This window comes from Cervus elaphus, chromosome 28, assembly GCF_910594005.1.
Source record: "Cervus elaphus chromosome 28, mCerEla1.1, whole genome shotgun sequence".
Taxonomy (NCBI): Eukaryota; Metazoa; Chordata; class Mammalia; order Artiodactyla; family Cervidae; genus Cervus; species Cervus elaphus.
The window spans coordinates 16,127,990-16,148,090 of record NC_057842.1 but is presented as its reverse complement, the minus strand read 5'-3'; the positions used below and the strand labels follow the sequence as shown (position 1 = coordinate 16,148,090).

At 47.5% G+C, this 20,101-nt stretch overlaps 1 protein-coding gene across 4 annotated transcripts; it reads left to right on the top strand.

Annotated features, from left to right (window-relative positions):
• Window positions 1-1,754: 1,754 nt before the first annotated feature.
• Window positions 1,755-19,460, top strand: LOC122685433 (proline-rich proteoglycan 2-like). Of its 4 annotated transcripts, none has more exons than XM_043890211.1 (3): window positions 1,755-2,051; window positions 3,107-3,202; window positions 3,297-3,777. In XM_043890211.1, exons 1-3 carry the CDS (start codon window positions 1,778-1,780, stop codon window positions 3,581-3,583), a joined length of 657 nt encoding a protein of 218 aa, XP_043746146.1. In that variant the 5' UTR covers window positions 1,755-1,777; the 3' UTR covers window positions 3,584-3,777. The 4 variants fall into 4 exon arrangements, 3 of the variants coding, with proteins under 3 accessions (XP_043746146.1, XP_043746148.1, XP_043746147.1); XM_043890213.1 differs by lacking the exon at window positions 3,107-3,202 and adding an exon at window positions 2,675-2,986; XM_043890212.1 differs by lacking the exon at window positions 3,107-3,202 and adding an exon at window positions 2,675-2,986 and having other exon boundaries at window positions 3,254-3,777.
• Window positions 19,461-20,101: the final 641 nt, after the last annotated feature.

Below are 20,101 nucleotides of genomic sequence, written 5' to 3'. Positions count from 1 at the left end.
GTGGAAAACTGAACATGAGAGACTATTTGCAAGTGTTGTCTCTGATGAAGGGTTCGTATGAAAAACAGACTAAGAACTCACACCACTCGGTGAACCAGAAACAATAGCACCACACCTATCCCTTCCCCTCACAGCAACTCCAATCCCAATCCTTTATCTCACTGAAAGCTAAACCCTAAAACCTAATGCTAGGCTAACAATAGACATGCAATATATATTCATAGGCATGCATCCACAGGAGAGACAGTCAGGGAGGGAAAAATTGATAGCCTGAATTTAGAAAGGTTAAGAAAGAGACCCATCTACAGAGAGACTGAACAACAGAGAGAGGAAATGAGAAGATTTCCCAGAATTTGCATGAATCAGTCTTGAGGTTTCAACCAGTGACAGGGCTCATTCACTTGCAAGGGGGGAAATGACCCAAGGTGACAAGAGGAAAAGAGAGAATGCTGGGAGCCATTGGAGGGGCAGCCTCGCCTTCCCCTAGAGGCTGAGATGGGAAACTTAAGCCAGAATCTCAATGGAAAAGGAGGACCAACGAAGGTTGTTGTAGATCAGAGGGGGCAATGTCTGAATCTTACCTTCAGACCTCCCACTTGGTGGGGGGCTGGGGGGATCTTGAAATAGTTAGGAAGGTGAGAGGACTGCCTTTTCCTAGGTCCCAAAGCCCATCAAGGCCTGTTTCTGCCTCATTCTGTGCTAGGTGAGCCCTGTATTGAATCCTTCCTCTGTGAAGAGTCAGTGCATGAACTCCATGTGATACCAGCCCCAGGTGGAAAGGCATGGGGGTCTCGGAGGCTAACAGATCTGGGCAGGAGATGGGAGAATGACCCCCGCTGAGCAGAGGGAGAGACTGGGGAAACCCTAAGGGGCACATACTTGTCCAGGGACACATCACTTATGAGAAGGAGGAGCCTGGTCTGAAAGCAGCTGTGTCCTCAGAGCTCAGGCCCTGGCGGAACCCAGGCCTCCCCAAGGCTGAGGGCTGGGCGGTGTGGGTGTCACTGTGCCCGCATGTGGCCTAAGGGTGTGGTTGAACAGTCAGAAACAACGAGGTTCCCTTGGGGAGCTTTGTGTAAGGGACCTCAGCAACAAACCACAAAAAATGATGTCACTTCCCGGAAATAGAAACCAACAGAACCCAGAACCCAGGTATCCAGGTCTCCACAGGGGAGAGGAAGCCCTAGCCATATCACTTGCTGCCAAGATGTTCTGCTGTTTGCCCCTACCCAGAGGCTGGAGCCTCAGGAGAGCTCATAGGCAGTGTGTGTGTGAATGCTCCTGACGCTGGCTCAGGGCCCCCCAAGAGGCCTCTGGCCATTTGCCCAAAGGATCAGAAAGGTAGCACGGGAGCCCCAGGCCGGGCCAGGTCCCCTCTCCCATCCCACCCGGGTCACCCTGAGTCCTCTCCCTGTGAGTGTAGAAGGGGGTTTCTCGGGTTGTGCCGGCCTCCAGCAAGCCCAGGCAGATGTGGGGTCAGAGCCTGTGGGCCGGTGTTGTCCACACCCCAGGGGAGAGCAGGCTGGGCGGGCTGAGGAGAGTCCAGGCAGCACTGGCTGCCCAGGCTGACCTCACGCCCTCAGGGGGGGTCTCCATCCTCCCGGTTGGGTATCTGAGCAGACACGCATTTCTGCTCATTTCAGAAGCAGAAGTTCGAGCAGGCAGAAGCAGCAGCCATACTGCCAGGCCCAGCTCAGTAAACTCCAAGCAGGGCTGGCTGACGGTCACTGTCATTTCAGAGCTTCCCACAGGATATGGCTGATGAGGGGGACACCCCATGCACCCTCCCATGGAGGAGTCAGAGCACCACCCCCCTGCCCGGGAGGCCCAGTGCAGGGTCCAGGAGAGTGTGCCCACGGAGGGGTCCGCCCAACTGGGAATGAAGAGGAAGCCGGGAAAGCCTGCTGCCCAGACAGCACCCAGGACACACCCCAGGGCGCAGTCTCAGCCTGCCATGGGGCTCAGCACACCCGGCTCCGACCCAGAGCCCCGAGAACCTCTGCCTCTGAGGCAGCAGGAGGACCTGGAGCACAGCACGGCAGAACACAGAGGTGAGGAGGCTGGGGCTGGGAATGTGAGTGTGGGGAGGGGTGCTGAGCTTCACAGGGAGGAGTCCTCCAGAGCTGGGGCTGGGCCAGCAGCAAAGGCTGGCCTCAGCCCACCCACTCGATTGACTGCAGTCAGAGACAACATCCTCTTGTGACTTCCTGGACTGGGAACTGTCTCTAAAGTTAGGGAAGAATTCTGTCTCCAGAATTTTCTTCGTCCGAAGGATCAGAAAGGTAACACGGGAGCCCCAGACCTGGCCAGGTCCCCTCTCCCATCCCACCCGGGTCACCCTGAGTCCTCTCCCTGTGAGTGTAGAAGGGGGTTTCTCGGGGTGTGCTGGCCTCCAGCAAGCCCAGGCAGATGTGGGGTCAGAGCCTGTGGGCTGGTGTTGTCCACACCCCAGGGGAGAGCAGGCTGGGAGGGCTGAGGAGAGTCCAGACAGCGCCGGCTGCCCAGGCTCACGCCCTCAGGGGGGTCTCTATCCTCCCGGTTGGGTATCTGAGCAGATACGCATTTCTGCTCATTCTAGAAGCAGAAGTTTGAGCAGGCAGAAGCAGCAGCCATACTGCCAGGCCCAGCTCGGTAAACTCCAAGCAGGGCTGGCTGACGGTCACTGTCATTTCAGAGCTTCCCACTGGATATGGCTGATGAGGGGGACACCCCATCCACCCTCCCATGGAGGAGTCACAGCACCACCCCCCTGCCCAGGAGGCCCAGTGCAGGGTCCAGGAGAGTGTGCCCACGGAGGGGTCAGCCCAACTGGGAATGAAGAGGAAGCCGGGAAGGCCTGCTGCCCAGACAGCACCCAGGACACACCCCAGGGCGCAGTCTCAGCCTGCCATGGGGCTCAGCACACCCGGCTCCGACCCAGAGCCCCGAGAACCTCTGCCTCTGAGGCAGCAAGAGGACCTGGAGCACAGCACGGCAGAACACAGAGGTGAGGAGGCTGGGGCTGGGAATCTGAGTGTGTGAGGAGGGGCGCTGAGCTTCACAGGGAGGAGTCCTCCAGAGCTGGGGCTGGGCTGGCAGCAAAGGCTGGCCTCACACCATCTTGCAGACTGCAGTCAGAGAAGGCATCCAGTGCTGGGTATTCCTTGGGATTCTCTCAGAAGGTTTCAGTCACCGGATGCACACACCACAAGGCTGGCCATGGGTAACCTTTTCTTCTCTCACAGCTCTAACACTGGCCTCTAATTTCAACCAGGTTCCACTTCTAAGTCCTGTCCCTACCATGGTGGTTGCTATAGGTGCAGGACCCAGGGAACCACTGAAGGGAAATCGAGACCTGAGCCTACTCTCCCAAAGACACCGGGCCAGCTGGGTACTGGCCAGCACACTGGGCAGATTGGACCTCTGTGCCTGCAGGACCCCCAGCCCCAGGCACCCATGTCCCACCCCCCTCAGCCCGAACGTCCACCTCCAGGTGCACCTGCCCCTGCTCGGGCTTTGGCAGGAGAACCTGAGTCTGGGCATGAGTTACCATCTCTGCAGGGAGAGCCTGCCCTGGCTCCTGCCCAAGACCCGATGCCCATGATGACTGACTCACCCCTGCAGGGAGAACAGGCCCCCGCTCTGGACAGAGAACTCGAGCCCTTTCTGGAAACACCTCGTCCAGGGGCGTGGTTGGCTCTACAGCCTCCATCCCTGTCTGCTCCCCGTGATGTCATCAACTCGCTCCCCACCCAGGGGAGATTGAGGTCCGTTCCCTTGAGTGTCTTTTCATTTGGATTTTATGTAACTTTTCTGTGCTATTTTATTTTTTTATGGCTTTCTGTACTTTTTTCGGTTAAGTTTTAATGAATAAATTATTCAAAATTGTTGCAATTTGGGAACACTCAGGACCTTCAAAGTGCTATGTAACCATCATCGTTCTGTAGTTTCAGACCCTTTCAATTTTTCTGCCCCAGCTCCCAACAGATCCTTTATTCACATCCCTGTTTGTCTGTTCCCCCGATCCTGAACAAACTTTAATCCTTTTCTTTCTTCATTTCTTCCTATATTCTGGGTGTCCCCAATCAATGACTATAGCAAAATGATAGAAGTAGTTTTTTTCTGATTCCCCACATACTGTAAGGCTACATTTGAGAATTTTTGTTTTTATTTCATTTGAAGTAGCCTTTGGGTATCTGAAAGGACAGTGTAGGTACTTTCAAGATATCATGGGCTAAATGAAGACCTTTTGGGAAACATAGTCATAATCTCCAGGCAGGCATTGTTGTAAGTGTGACATCTGAGCCAGAGGATAATGCTGAGCTCTCCCTGTGGCACAAACAAACTCAAAAAATAAGCCAAGAAAGAGAGCTGGGAAAAAAAAAAAAATCGTAACAACAAGTAAAGCATTCTTCATGACAGAAGGCTAGAGAATGACCCAACATACTTGTGGCCTAAAAAACCTGTAGAAACTCACTCTTCTGTAAAGAAGAGAACATGTGGGATGTTCCAAGGAGAGGCAGTGCACATGGCCAGTGTAGTTTAGAGACAGCCTGACCGCTCAGAGGAAGACACACAACAATAGAAACCCTTTGCAGACAGCAGTGACGATCAACACTGTGGGAAGTGCTTAGGTGGTGAAAAAATGTCCTGGGCACCACGTGAGGGAGCAGACTTGGTTCTCTTCCTCTGCCCCCACACCATTCCCTCATGAAGGCAGCTCAGGTGCAATCATGCCCTGCCTGCCTGTCTGGCTCATTCATGACCTGTGAACACCTCCAGGGCAGGACTCCACTTTCTCCTCTCTGTGCACCATGAACCTGCACACAGTGGGCCTTCAGAACCTCAGGAGACTCGAGCCATTCCCACTAGTCAGAACCCTCCCCAGGCATTAAAACGCCTGTGGAGTCACTTTGGCCCAAGCACGGGTTCCAGAACGCTGGAGGCTACGACACCCTCTCCAGTGTGAAGAGTCAGGTCCCTTTTGACAGAGCTTCTGAGCTGTCAGACCTGAGCTGTTGTTTCATTGTCAGCTCTGAGCATCCAGTAGAAGCCAGGTGGGCCACACTGCTACAAAGGAGATCACAAGCTGAGTTTCAAGGGAGGCACTGAAAGGACAGCAATGGATACAATGGGCTGCAAACTGAGTGAGGGTCCCCACAATACTTGGAAAGGCCTGTGGTGTGCAAGTGCAAGTGGGGAGTAGGGCCCCCAAGGTCCAACAGAAGAGAGGTACTTGGGAGCAAAGGCCCTTGGCCTCTCCTGTAGCAGCCCCAGATGGCAGCTCATGAACAGTAGACAGCAATGTGGTCGCATGAGCATGACTCTGTAACTGCCTCAGAACCCAAGAGAAAGAGATCAGGGTATGTGGGAATCTGGAGGGTGTGGTGGGGTGGATAAAGGGAGGTGCCCTTCCTCTCTTCACTGCAAACTGCTTTTGTGAGTCTCAAAGCTACCAGATGGCATTTACCAAGTCAGGTCCCCACAATAACTAGTGTGGGCTGGGTGCCTTAGCCCCTGTCACAGATAAAAGCCACACCAGTGTCTTCCCTGAGTTCAAACCGCAAGATCTGGAGGTTCTGTCTGGTACACACCTCTTTGCTGCAGCCACGTTACCCCCTTCTCTCAGCGCCAGGTTTCTGCTCTAGAAAGAGGACATCTATTGCTCCCTTAGCAATAGATGCTATTGCTATCTTAATCCTGTGAAGACTAATTTGGGTTATCCGAGAATTAATATCTAGCCCTTAGAGATATCGCCTGAATCCGGAATAACTGGAGTCTCCCAGTGGCATCTGGCATTTCTTGCCTGAAGCCAGCCAAACCCCACACAATTGCATCTCCAGGATCTCCACTTAGCCCGCTGGACAGAAAGCCCAGCGGGGTTCAAAGAAGCTACAGACAAGCAGAAGAGGACTCACAGGCAGACGGCTTCCCTCAGGTCTCAGGTGGAGCTCCGGGACCACAGCAGGAACGGGCGCTCTCAACCCCTGGGCTCAGCAGCGCCCTCATCCTCAGGTCGGCGGCTCTGGCCTGATGGGAGCACGAAGGTCACCAACGGCCCCAGGCTGACCTCATGCCCCGCCCACTGCTGTAGCCTGACGTCACCCGGCCCCACCCCTTCTGGCAGAAGGAGAAATCCTCTCCCCCTTGATTCCAGTTTGGGGCCCGGCCCTGGGCCCTGATTGGTCACTGCACTAGTCCTGAGCCAATCACGGTGTCCAGGGAGGACAGAACACACCGATTGGCCAGGTCCAGGTCATGTGACCATAATCTCCAGGATATGTGGGAGCTGCTTAGCCTGTGTCAGGGGTGGAGACAGTGCAATGCCCCAAGAGCAAGGCTGAGCATCCAGTCACTGTGTCCATGTGCTCAGTGTCCTGGGACGTGCCTGCTCCTCTCTGCACACTGCTTTCTCCGCTGCAGAGAAAATATTCATGACACACCTCTTCTCTTTCCAAGCCCTGTTTCACGTACCACATTCAAGGGAGCAAGGCCTCCTGTTTGAAGATATGTTTGGAGATCCTCTGCTAGTCTCTAGGTTTGTTTTTTGTGTCATGTTAGAATAATTAATTTTGTCAGAAAACACCAGTAAGCAACATCACGTGCTGCTCTGTGTTTTCAGGATTATTACCTGTTCTGAGTAGAGGACATGGCCCAAGGTCCTGTCAAAGGGAGTGAAGTTTGTCCAAGGAAACACCTGAGACACCAAATCACTGGATCCTTTAGCTGTACACCTTAAACTAAAAAATCATTAAAAGTCAACAATACCTCAAGTTAAAAAAAAAATTCACTCATCAAAAATAGTTCAAAAATTTGTCAGGGTTTCCTTTCAAGTGTTGGTATGTTTCTAATTGCTTTGGTGGTGTTTTGTGAGGCAAGGATTCAACTTACTTTCCCAGTTGGTATTCCCAATGGATATCAAATATTCCCAATGGGCTTCCATTCTCCATTTACATATTAAGAAACAATTTTCAAAACCCCAAGTATTAAGAATTTCAGATCTTTGGTTATTTGCGGAGCACCCCAGAGGCAGGTGTCCTTTTCTGTGTCTTCTCCTCCCATGTCACCATTGCCAGTTCCTAGTATACACAAGTGCCCCCAGAAAGTTCTCTGTAATGAACTATGTATGTTTCTGTGAAGACAGACAATGTGAGCATGGAGGTGGGGCTGAGTCCATGGTGACCACTGAGCATGCTGAGCAACCCCAATGTTAAGTCTGGCTGTAACTTCCTAAGGCAAGGGCTGTGTTTCTTCCTTTGATGTCTGGCTGCCCACAAGAAGTTTGAAGGGTTGAAACTTGGGTCTCTGGAACCAGCAGTGTAGAGATTAGATCCATAGCCTGATTTTCCATTATACTTCTAGCATTTGGGCTCTCTTGAGCTGGTGTGGGGATATTTCTGATACATTCCTGGTAAAGGCGTGAAAGGCAGTCAGTACCTGTGCTTTCCACCCCTTGCCTCGTCTGTACTTCTGTCATTTTTGTCAATATAGTTCATTGTCAATTCTCTTAGTCCTTGTGTCATTCTGACACTCAGGCACCTCCAGCTCCTGGAGGCTCTTTGCCTGGTGGAGACAAGGAGAATTCAGAGCAGCACCACATCACATTGGACCAGAGAGAAGGTTCCAGCCAGGAAGGCTCCATCCCTGCTGTGGGGGGCAGGGGGGTTCAGAGTTCACTTCGGACTGTGCACCCCCGGGCCCTTGGTTCAGGCCCCACTCTGAGATCTGGAAAGGAGGTGGCTTCCCTGCCACCGTCCCCTCCCACCCCCACCCTGAGAAAAAACTAGTTGTTTTTTTTTTTTTGCCTCGGTCCACATCCAGTCCCATCTGGCTTCCCAGCTCCACACTGGACCCTCACCCACAGATTGAGGAGAGCCCAGTCCCAGAAAAGTTTCACACAAGGAGAGGCTGCTACTGACCCTTCACCCCCCTGGTCTAAATAAGCATTTCTTTTAGTTTCACAACCCTGGAAGGAGGTACTGGTTTTGTGTCCATCTTGCAGTTGAAATGATTGAGCCTCAGATCATTGTGTCATTTGCCCAGGGTCACTCAGCAGGTTAATGAGTGAGCTGGGATTTCAACCCAGAATTCCTGTCTCGGAGTCCATGACTCTGTGCAAGTCGTTCAGCTCCTGGTTTACATTTATTTCAAGGTATTTTATTCCTTTTGATGCATTTGTAAATGGGACTGTTTTCTTCATTTCTCTCTCTGATGGTTCATCTCCCATTATCTTGCTGAATTTATTTGTTCTAATAGTCGTTTTCTGGTGGATTTTTTAGGGTTTCATGTAATATCAGGTAATAATCGAAAAGTGATATTTTACATCTTCTGTTCCAATGCGGATGCCTTTATTTTCTTTTCTTGCCTAATTGTTCTGGGGAGGACTTCCAATACTATGGTGAATAAAATTGGCGAGAGTGAACATGCTTGTATGATTCCTGATCTTTTAGGGAAAACTTTCAGCTTTTTACCACTTAGTCGGATGTTAGCTGTGGTCTTGTCTTATATTGCCTTTAGTATGTTCCATGTATAAACACTTTATTGAAAGTTGGGATGATACATAGATATTACACTTGATCAAGAGCTTTTGCTGCAACTTTTGAGGTGATCATATGATTTTTATTCTTTATTTTGTTCATATGCTGTATCACATTGATTGATTTACAGATAATGTCATCCTTGCATCCCTAGAAATAATTCCATTTGATTATAGTGTATGATGGAGAAGGCAATGGCAACCCACTCCAGTACTCTCACCTGAAAAATCCCATGGACAGAGGAGCCTGGTAGACTGCAGTCCATGGGGTCGCTAAGGGTCGGACGTGACTGAAGTGACTTTGCAGCAGCAGCTGCATAGTGTATGATTCTTTTAATGGATACTTGAATTTGGTTTGCTAATATTCTTTTGAGGATGTCTGCATCCATTTACACCATGGTCAGGCTTTTCTGGTGGTTCAGATGTTAGAGAATCTGCCTACCATGCGGGAGACCCAGGTTTGATCCCTGGGTCAGGAAGGGCCCCTGGAGAAGGGAATGGTTACCCACTCCAGTATTCTTGCCGGGAGAATTGTTTGGACAGAAGGACCTGTCAATATACAGTCCGTAAGTCACAAAGAATTGGGCACGGCTGAGTGACTAACACACGAGAGTCCCTTTTGACATTCTTTAAATTTAAATTTAAAATGTTAATTCACTGAAAAACTACAGTCAAAGGAAAGATTACAGAAATAAGAGAGTCGTTAGAACAATATGACAATAAAGCATAACAGATAAAAAAAAAAACCTCCAAATAATGACTTTTCATAAGAATTTTAGATCTTCAGAGGAATTCTCTTTAAACTGAATTTGACATGAAAGGTTTAATTTTAAATATAAATCTATTTTGGTATTATATTTCTATGATGAGGGCTGAAGAGTTTCTAATTTATGTAAGATATTGAGGAATAGGGTGTAGCTATTAAAATCATATTTCAAAATCATTAAGGAATGAATAAGCACTAAAATATATTTGGAAAGTAGCTATGAATAGATGATCCCATAGAGTTTAGATGATAGTGCAGATATATTGAGTGAAAGTTTTCAAATTTCTTTATTTTTAATTGAGGAATAACTGCTTTACAATGTTTAGTTGCTTTCCCTCATACAACAACAGGAATCAGTTGTAAGTAAATATATATATCTCTCTCCTCTGGTGAGCCTCCCTCCCACCTCCTGCCATCCCACCCTTCTAGGTCATCACAGAGCACTGTGTTGGGCTCCCTACATTATATACCAACTTCCCACTAGCTAGCTATTTTACATAAGGTACTGCCTATGTTTCCATGCTATTCTCTCAATTTGTCACACCCTGTCCTACCATAGCTAGGCAGACAAGTCTTTCCTCTGCATCTGTGTATCTATTTCTGCCTTGCAAAAAAGTTCACCAGAACCATTTCCCAAGATTCCATAAATATCCACTGGTATATGATATTTGTTTATCTCTTTGTGACTTAGTTCAGTCTGTATCAAAGGCTCTAGATTCATCCACCTCAGTTATACTTACTTGTGTTTGATCCTTTTGAGGGCTCAGTAATATTCCCTTGTGTATATGTTCCACAACTTCTTTATCCATGCATCTGTCGATGGACATCTTGGTTGCTTCCATGCCCTGGCTGTGTAAATTGTGCTGCAATGAACATTGGGTACATGTCTTTTTTCAATTATTATTATTTCAGGGTATATGCCCAGGAGGGAATTGTTTGGTCATATGATAGTTTTATTCTTCATTTATAAAGAAACCTCCATAGTGTTCTCCTAATTGGCTATATCTATTTCTATTCCCTCCAACAGTGCAAGAGGCTTCTCTTTTTCCCATTTCCTGTCCAGCATTTATTGTTTGTAGAATTTTTGATGATGGCCATTCTAACTGGTGCGACATGATAGCTCATGTAGTTTTGATTGGCATTTCTTTAATAATGGGCAGTGTTATCATCTTTTCATATGCTTGTTGGCCCTCTTAATGTCTTCTTTGAAGAAATGTCTGTTTAAGTCTTCTGCTTATTTCTTAACTGGTTGTTTGTTTTTCTGAGAGCAAACTGTATGATCCACCTGTAACCTTTGAGATGAATCATTTTTCAGTTGCTTCATTTGCAATTATTTTCTCCCATACTGACAGCTGTCTTTTCATTTTGTTTATAGTTTTCTTTGCTGCTTAAATACTTTGAAGTTTAGCTAAATGCCATTTGTGTGTTTTTTGTTTGTTTGTTTGTTTGTCCATTTCTATTACTCTAGGAGGTGGGTCAAAGAGGATCTTGCTTTGATATATGTCAAAGAGTGGTCTGCCTATGTTTTCCTCTAAGGTTTTATAGTTTCTGGCCTTACATTCAGGTCTTTATTCAATCTTGCATTTACTTTTGCATATAGTGCTAAGAAGTGTTCTAATTTGATTCTTGTACTTGTAGCTGTCCGGTTTCCCCAGCACCACTTATTGAAGAGGATCTCTTTTCTGTCTTTTATCCATTGTATATTCTTCCCTCCTTTGTGAAAGAAAAGGTACCTTTAGGTGCATGAGTTTATCTCTCAGCTTGGTATCTTCTTAGATCAATATATATTTCTGATCTTGTGCCACGACCATCTTGTCTTGATGACACTAGCTTTGGAATATAGTCTGAAGTCAGAAAAGTTGATACCTCTAGTTCCACCTTTCTTTCTCAAGATTGCTTTGGCTATTAGGGGTCTTGTTGTTTTCCCATACAAATTACAAAATTATATGTTCTAGTTCTTTGAAAAATGCCATTGGTAATTTGATAGAGATGAATTGAATCTTCAGATTGCTTTGGGTATTACAGTCATTTTCACAATATTGATTCTTTCACAATATTGTATCATCTTTGATATCTTTCATCATACAGCATTTCTTACTGCATATGCATGTTTTGTCTCTTTAGGTAGGCTTATTCCTAGGTATTTTATTCTTCTTGCAGTTGTGAATGATACTGTTTCCTTATTTTCTCTTTCTGATCTTTCATTGGTGTTGTATAGGAATGCAAGGGATTTCTGTGTATGAATTATGTGTCCTGTGCTTTACTAAATTCATTGATTAGCTCTTCTAATTCTCTGATTGTATCTTTAGGGTTTTCTATGTATGGAAACAGGTCATCTGCAAACAATGAGAATTTTAATTCTTGTTTTATAATCTGGATTGCTTTTATTTCTTTTTCTTGTCTGATTGTTCTGGCTATGACTTACAAAACTGTATTGTATAATAACAGGGAGAGTAGGCACCCTGGTTGTTCATGATCTTAGAGGAAACACTTTCAGGTTTTCACCATCAAGAATAATGTTTGCTGTGAGATTGTCATATATGATCTTTATTATGTTGAGGTAGGCTCCTTCTGGTGCCTATTTTCTGGAGAGTGCCCATTTCTGAGAGTTTTTTTTTCTTTTTTAATCATAAATTGGTGTTGAATTTTGTGAAAAAAATTTTCTGCACCTATTGAAATTATCATATGATTTTTATCTTTCAATTACTTAATACAGTGTATCTAATTGTTTGATTTGCATATAGTGAAAAATTTACACACCCTGGGATAAACTCCACTTGAACTTGGTGTGTGATTCTTTTCATGTAGCTTTGTGTGTTGTTGTTGTTGTTATTGTTTTTCTAGTGTTTTGTTCAAGCTTTTTGCATCTATGTTCATCAGTGATATTGGCTTTTTATTTTCTTCTCCGTGTGGTATTTCTGTTGGCTTTGGTATCACTGTGATGGCAGTCTCACAGAATGAGTTTGGGAATGTCGCCCTGCTTGCAGTTTTTGAAAGACTTTGATCAGGATGGGTGTTAACTCATCACTAAACCTTCGATAGCATTCACCTGTGAAGCCCTGGGCTTTTGTTCATCGGAGACTTTTGATCACACTTAGTAGTGGTTGTGAATAATTATTCATATACAGAGCTTGTGATGAGTGTTAGTGACAGGCTCACTCCCAAGGAAAAGGGGTTCCAATTTCCACTTCACATCCCAAGAGAGGCACTTGGTCTTCAAAAGGAAGGTATTTTGTCATAAACATAAGGACAGCTTTATCTGCATGCAACCCATGAGTTGTGATATACTGATCATGTATTGAAATGATAATATTTTTTGTATGCTGGATTAAAATATGATTTGAATATTAATTTCAGCTGCTTCTTTTTGCTTTTTAAATGTGGATACTAGAAAATTTAAGGTTTTATATGGAGCTTGAAATTGCAGTCCACATTACACTCCATGAACAGCTTTGGCCTAGAAGGGAAGCCTAGTCAAGGTGACCTAATGACCATCAGGCTGGGAGCTGGGCACACCTTTGCCTAGACAGAGTTACACTCTCCCCATTAGAGCCGTGTGTGAATGAACTGGTTGTGGGCATAGAGAATCCTTGAGTGTAGTTTGTCTTCACAAAATTTTCATCATTTGCTTCTTTTGGTTCTGACCAGATCTTGGTGGGTTTTGACTGATGACAGAACAAATAGGCCTGGAGTGCATTTCCTGTTAAGTGCACTTGAGCCGGGGCTTCCCAGGTGACTCGGGCGGTAAAGACCCCACCTGCCAGTGTAGGAGACGTAACAGACTCAGGCTTGAGCCCTGGGTCAGGAAGATCCTCTGGAGGAAGGCATGGCAACCCACTCCAACATTCTTGCCTGGAGAATCCATGGACAGAGAAGCCTGGTGGGCTAAAGTTTATGGGGTCACACAACATCAGACGTGACTGAAGTGACTGAGCACACACACGCACTTGCAGGTGAATTATGACGGCAGATGGAAATACGTCAGTGGAGGCAGAATGGGGGTGGAATGAGGGTGAGTTGAGAAAGGTTCTGGTTTCTGGAAGCTGTACTGTATTATCCTTTTATGCTCTTCTTTTTCTTCCTTTGGTTTTAAGATTGCATGTTGGTGGTGGCAGGACAACACAGACTGTGTTTACTAGGAGATGTCCTCATTAATTTAGATTTTAGGGACCGAAATTAAGGATGGTGCACTATGCAATATGGAATAGGCAAATGAATATTTCATCAGCCAAGTTCAATCTCTGAAGGCCTAACTATTTGCAGAACTAAATTCTTGGAGGAGGGACATCTTTTCGTAACTGCCAATATTTTAGACTCATAGTTTAGAACTAGGATTCAAATTTTTTTGATCACTCACTCCCTTCCTCCCCCATACTCCCTACACTTCTGAAGTTTTGGGAAAACCAAGAAACCTTAGTGAGAGCAAAATAAATAAAAATTCAAGAGCATGCGAATTCCAAAGTCTTGGTCAAGGATTAAATAACCTCACCACTACACAGTTCCATTTATAATTCTAAGGCAAACACATCAACGCAGAGAGTCAGCTCGCTGCAGGATCTACCTTCTGTCCATTTCCACTTTTCCCTCCAGGTCTCAGTACCTGCTGATCACAGTGCCACAGTGTCCCCCAGGTGCCTTGTCACCAGGTCCAGGAAATGACCCCCAAGAGGTCAGACCAGTAGGAAGTTGCTGCCTTAGCAGCTGGCAGTCTAGTGAGTCTGGTGATAACTTCACTAACCCTCAGCCCTCCCTGACCCTAGGTCTTCTCGTTGGCCTTGCTGTTGTTAATTTGAGGACTTGTATAGGACATGTATGACACTTGGCTCTTCAGTAAGAGGAGCTGATGTCCTTGGCTGGCAGGATGAGGCATGGGACTGTGTGTCAGGTTCCATTTTCTGAGAAGGAAAACACCTCACTTCCAAGAAGCCTTGAGCTCTCAGAGCTAAAGGAGACAGACCAAGAGTGTAGAAATGGTGATAGGTGCTGAGCAGGAAAACTATGTGAGAAGGCGCTGCTACTGGCTGTGTCCTGTCTCCCCTGGGTAGTCCAGGCTCATCTGGAGAGGGAAGAGTCAGACATGACTGAGTGACTGACCTGAACTCAACTGGGGCAACGGCATCTGGCTTAGAGTTCTGCCAGGTGAAGCTGGAGGTTTGCCAGAGGCTCATGCCCTAGAGAAGGGAATTCCACCCACTGCAGTTTCTTGCCTAGAGAACTCCATGGAAAGAGGAGCCTGGTTGGCTACAGTCCATGGGCTCACAAAGAGCTGGATACTATGGAGCGACTACCACCACCAACACCACCATCATACGCAGTAATTGGACCTTGTCCAAGACCAACAGGTCTAACTCCCCTCACTGCTGGCACCCTTATTCTACTTTGTCTTTGCAGTAGACTTACATGGACACTTCATAGTGGAGTAATAGAGTGTCTGTCCTTTTCTGTCTGGCTTGTTTCAATTAGCATAGTGACTTCAAAGTTTACTCACATTGCAGCACATTTCAGAATTTCTTTAGTTGTTAATAATATCACGTAGGTTCAACATCATGTACCACCTGGGAATTACAGATTAAAATCATGACATATCATACCACAACTGTCAGGATTGCTAAACACCAAATATATGATAAAACCTATCACTGGAGGGTGAGCAACAATAGGACCTATGCCTCATTGCTGGTGGAATGCATGGGGGAATGCCTCACGTTCTGAGGCAGTTTGGTAGTTTTTTCACAAAGCTAAAAAGTCTCACCTGTGGACTTGACAATCATGCTTTCAGTATTTAGGCAAAGCTCTGAAAATGCAAACAAGGACGTAATTATGCACAACAGTTCTGTTCAAAATGGCTATACAATTTAAGAAGTCATGATATCCTTCAGTAGATGAATGTGTGGGTCAATTGGATTACATCCAAGTCACTGGGGGCAGAACATGTCACCCTAAGATGTGTCTCTGACATAGGGTGAGTTTGCTGTGTTTAATTCAATAAAATAAGAAACACAAAACCTGAGTAGAAGTTGCCCTGTTTGATTTTTACATTTTGCAAATTATTTTCGGCCGTGCTAGGGCTTCATTGCTTTGAGAGGGCTTCCTCTAGTTCTGGTGAGTGGGGCTCCTCTTGTTGCAGAGCAGGGGTCCAGGTGTCCTGGCTTCAGTCGTTGTGGTGCATGTGTTTGGCAGTTGTGACTCCCAGGCTGTAGAGCGCTGGCTCAGTGCGTGTGGTGGATGAGTTTAGCTCCTCTGAGGCATGTGAGATACCCCTGGACAGAGAATCAAACCCGTACCCCATGCATTAGCAGGCAGCTCCTTAACCGGTAGAAGACCAGGGGAGCCCGAGGTTGCCCTTTTGTGAGTTCCGTTTCCGTTTAGTAGGGAAGTCTCTGTTTGTAAGGGTATGTCCCTCTTTGCACCTGAAATAGGATAGTTCCATCTGAAGGAACTCTTCTCAGTGAAGAGGTCCCAGCACAAGTCTGCAGAGAATCAAATGCTTGTTTACTGTGCTTTCCATGATAACCTGCCATAACTGGCCTCCCCGCTTCCCCCAAGGTCTTTGCTATGTTTTGAGCTGAAGACGGTACTTACAGTGATGGCTTTGGTCACTGCAGGAAGTGACTCAGTTTCCTTGGCCTCTTCCCCATCTGCAAGATATACATGTTATTAAACTTCTGTTTCTCTCCTGATATTTTGGCTTTCATGATGGAGAAAGAAGGCTCAACCAAGAACCAAAAGGGCAGAGGGAAATTGTGTTTCCTCCTATATGCATGCAAAGGAAGAATACTCAACAGTGGACAGGAGTGAAAAGTCAGCCCTTGAAAGACAGGGATAAATGTTCGATGCATATGGCTAAGTGAAAGAATGCAGTCTGAAGAGGCTGAGTACAGTATGACCCCATTGATGACATTCTTGGAAAGGCAAATCTCCACAGATGTGAAAAGAGATCATGGGGCAAGGAATTTGAACTGATCCTTCAGATGGATTCCTGTTAATATGCATTTGCTAAACATATCAATTCATATAGTCCAAGGGGTCAATCTTGATCTATTCAAATTTCCTTCTTTAGGCTCTAGGAGTGCACAGAATGGAATGCCAAATACAACAGAATCGAACTGTATTAGAAATGCATGGAAACACTTCACGATAGGTGATGAGGTAACGATGCTGACCTAAATGAACTTTAGAAATGAAGAGACTCTCTAGACTAAAGGCAAAATGGACCACACATAAGCAGGAGGCTTTGTTTGATGGAGTCCTTTCCAGAGTATGAAAGTGAAAGTCACTCCGTCGTGTTTGACTCTTTGTGGCCCCTGTGACTGTATAGTCCATGGAGCTCTCTAGGCCAGAACACTGGAGTGGGGAGCCTTTCCCTCCTCCGGGGCCTCTTCCCAACCCAGGGATTGGACCCATGTCTCCCGCATTGCAGGTGGATTGTTTACCAGCTGAGCCACAAGGGAAACGTAGTAGCTAACACAGGGGAAGCGTGAGCTTACTACTTCTGCATGGCATTCCAGCCATGAAGCTCTGTGCATTTCCCCAGGAAGTCAACTCCCCACACCATCCTCCCAGGAAGCATAAAGCTAGGATGTGGAGGGCTTCTCTGTATATCTTATCTCCCCTTCCTTATCCATAACTTCCACTCCCACAGTGAGAACCAGGCTCCCACCATCTGCCATTTGTTTGCGCATTGCATCTTTCCGGATTACATACACAATGGTTTCAGAAGGGTCAGCTACTACACTTGCCTTGTGGCTCAGCTCGTAAAGAATCCGCCTGCAGTGTGGGAGACCTGGGTTCGATCCCTGGGGTGGGAAGATCCCCTGGAGAAGGGAAAGGCTACCCACTCCAGTACTCTTGCCTGGAGAACTTCTTGGACTATCCATAGGGTCACAAAGAGACAGACACAACTGAGTGACTTTCACTTTCACACTCTGGACAGAACTCCAGAAAACAAAGCCTACTGCTTAGGTATGGTCCATTTTGCCTTTAGTCTAGAGAGTCTCTTCATTTCTAAAGTTCATTTAGGTCAGCACCGTTACCTCATCCCCTATGGTGAAGTTTTCCATGCATTTCTAATACAGTTTGATTCTGTGGTATTTGGCATTCCATTCTGTGCACTCCGATAGCCTAAAAAAGGAAATTTGAATAGATCATGATTGACCCCTTGGACTATATGAATCGATCTGTTTAGCAAATGCATATTAACAGGAATCCATGTGAAGGATCAGTTCAAATTCCCCACCCCAGGATCTCTTTTCACATCTGTGGAGATTTGCCATTCCAAGAATGTCATCAATGGGGTCATACTGTACTCAGCCTCTTCAGACTGCATTCTTTCACTTAGCCACATGCATCGAACATTTATCCCTGTCTTTCAAGGGCTGACTTTTCACTCCTGTCCACTGTTGAGTATTCTTCCTTTGCATGCGTATAGGAGGAAACACAATTTCCCTCTGCCCTTTTGGTTCTTGGTTGAGCCTTCCTTCTCCATCATGAAAGCCAAAATATCAGGAGAGAAACAGAAGTTGAATAACATGTATATCTTGCATGTGGGGAAGAGGCCAAGGAAACTGAGTCACTTCCTGCAGTGACCAAAGCCATCAGCGTAAATACCGTCTACAGCTCAAAACATAGCAAAGACCTTGGGGGAAGCGGGGAGGCCAGTTATGGCAGGTTATCATGGAAAGCACAGTAAACAAGCATATGATTCTCTGCAGACTTATGCCGGGACCTCTTCACTGAGAAGAGTTCCTTCAGATGGAACTATCCTATTTCAGGTGCAAAGAGGGACATACCCTTACAAACAGAGACTTCCCTACTAAACGGAAACGGAACTCACAAAAGGGCAACCTCGGGCTCCCCTGGTCTTCTACCGGTTAAGGAGCTGCCTGCTAATGCATGGGATACGGGTTTGATTCTCTGTCCAGGGGTATCTCACATGCCTCAGAGGAGCTAAACTCATCCACCACACGCACTGAGCCAGCGCTCTACAGCCTGGGAGTCACAACTCCTAAACACATGCAGCACAACGACTGAAGCCTGGACACCTGGACCCGTGCTCTGCAACAAGAGGAGCCCCACTCACCAGAACTAGAGGAAACCCTCTCAATGAAGCCATAGCACGGCCAAAAATCAATTAATAAATCTTAAAATCAAGAAGGGCAACTTCTACTCAGATTTTCTCTTTTTTTATTTTATTGAATTAAACACAGCAAACTCACCTGATGTCGGAGACACATCTTAGGATGACATGTTCTGCCCCCAGTGACTTGGATGTAATCCAATTGACCTACACATTCATCTCCTGAAGGATATCACGACTTCTTAACATGTATAGCCATTTTGAACAGAACTGCTGTACATAATTGCATCCATGGTTGCATTTTCAGAGCAGTTGCCTGAATGCAGGGAGCCATTCTATGCTCAGCCACCCACAGAAGCCAAGCTGGGAGACTTGAACCAGAATCTCGATGGAAAAAGAGGACCAGAAAGTTGGCTCCTCTTTCATATAAGAGAAGGCGACCTTCCAGTCTTCCTTTCAGCCCTCCAATTGGGGGGTGGGGTCTTGAAAAGGCAGCAAGGGGAGTGTCTTTTCCTAGGTCCCAGAGCCTGTTTCTGCCCCATTCCGTGCTAGGTCAGCCCTGTATTGAATCCTTCCTTTGGGAAGTCTCAGTGCACAAACTCCATGTGATACCAGCCCCAGGTGGAAAGGCATGGGGGTCTCGGAGGCCAACAGATCTGGGCAGGAGATGGGAGAATGACCCCCGCTCGGCAGATGGAAAGACTGGGGAAACCCTGAGGGGCACATGCTTGTCTAGGGCCACGTGACCTAGGAGAAGGAGGAGCCTGGTCTGAAAGCAGCTGTGTCCTCAGTGCTCAGGCCCTGGCGGAACCCAGGCCTCCCCCAAGGCTGAGGGCTGGGCAGTGTGCGTGCCACTGTGCCCGCACGGGGCCTAAGGGTGTGGTTGCACACTCAGAAACACCCAGGTTCCCTTGGGGAGCTCTGTGTTAGGGACCTCAGCAACGAACCCAAGAAATGATGTCACTTCCTGGCAACAGAACTCAACAGAACCCAGAACCCAGGGACCCAGGCACCACTGCGAGAGGAGACCCCAGCCAGATCACTTGCTGCCAAGATGTTCTGCTGTTTGCCCCTGCCCAGAGGCCGGGGCCTCGGGAGGGCTCACAGGCAGTGTGTGGGATCGCTGGTGACGCTGGCTCAGGGCCCCCCGAGGAGGCCTCTGGCCCTTTGCCCGAAGGAACAGGAAGGTAACCCGGGAGCCCCAGGCCGGGCCCGGCCACCTCTCCCATCCCACCCGGGCAACCCCAAGTCCTTTCCCTGGGAATGGGGACGGGGGGTTCTCGGGGCGTGTCTGCCTCAAGCAAGCCCAGAAGGATGTGCGGTCAGAAGCCTGTGCACCGGTGGTGTCCCCACCCCAGGGGAGAGCAGGCTGGGCGGGAGGGGGAGAGCCCAGGCAGCGCTGACTGCCCAGGTTGACCTGACGCCCTAAGAGGTGTCTCCTTCCTCCCGGGTGGGTATCTGAGCAGACACACATCTCCGCTGGGACCAGAAATTCAAGTGGGCAGAAGCAGCAGCCATAATGGCCAGGCCCAGCTCAGAAAACACCAAGCAGGCCTGGCTGACGCTTACTGTCATTGCAGAGCTTCCCACCGGATGTGGCCGACGAGGGGGACACGCCGTCCACCTCCTTGAGGGAGGGGTCGGAGCCCCACCCCCCTGCCTGTGAGGCCCAGTGCAGGGTCCGGGTGAGCGTGCCCATGGAGGGGTCAGCCCAAGGGGCAGTGAAGAGCAAGAGGGGAAGGCC

Coding starts and splice junctions, on each gene's coding strand:
- LOC122685433 (XM_043890211.1), top strand. CDS start 1,778: ATGCACCCTCCCATGGAGGAGTCAGAGCACCACCCCCCTGCCCGGGAG. Junction 2,052..3,106: donor CAGCACGGCAGAACACAGAG/GTGAGGAGGCTG, acceptor ACCATCTTGCAG/ACTGCAGTCAGAGAAGGCAT. Junction 3,203..3,296: donor CACCACAAGGCTGGCCATGG/GTAACCTTTTCT, acceptor TGGTTGCTATAG/GTGCAGGACCCAGGGAACCA.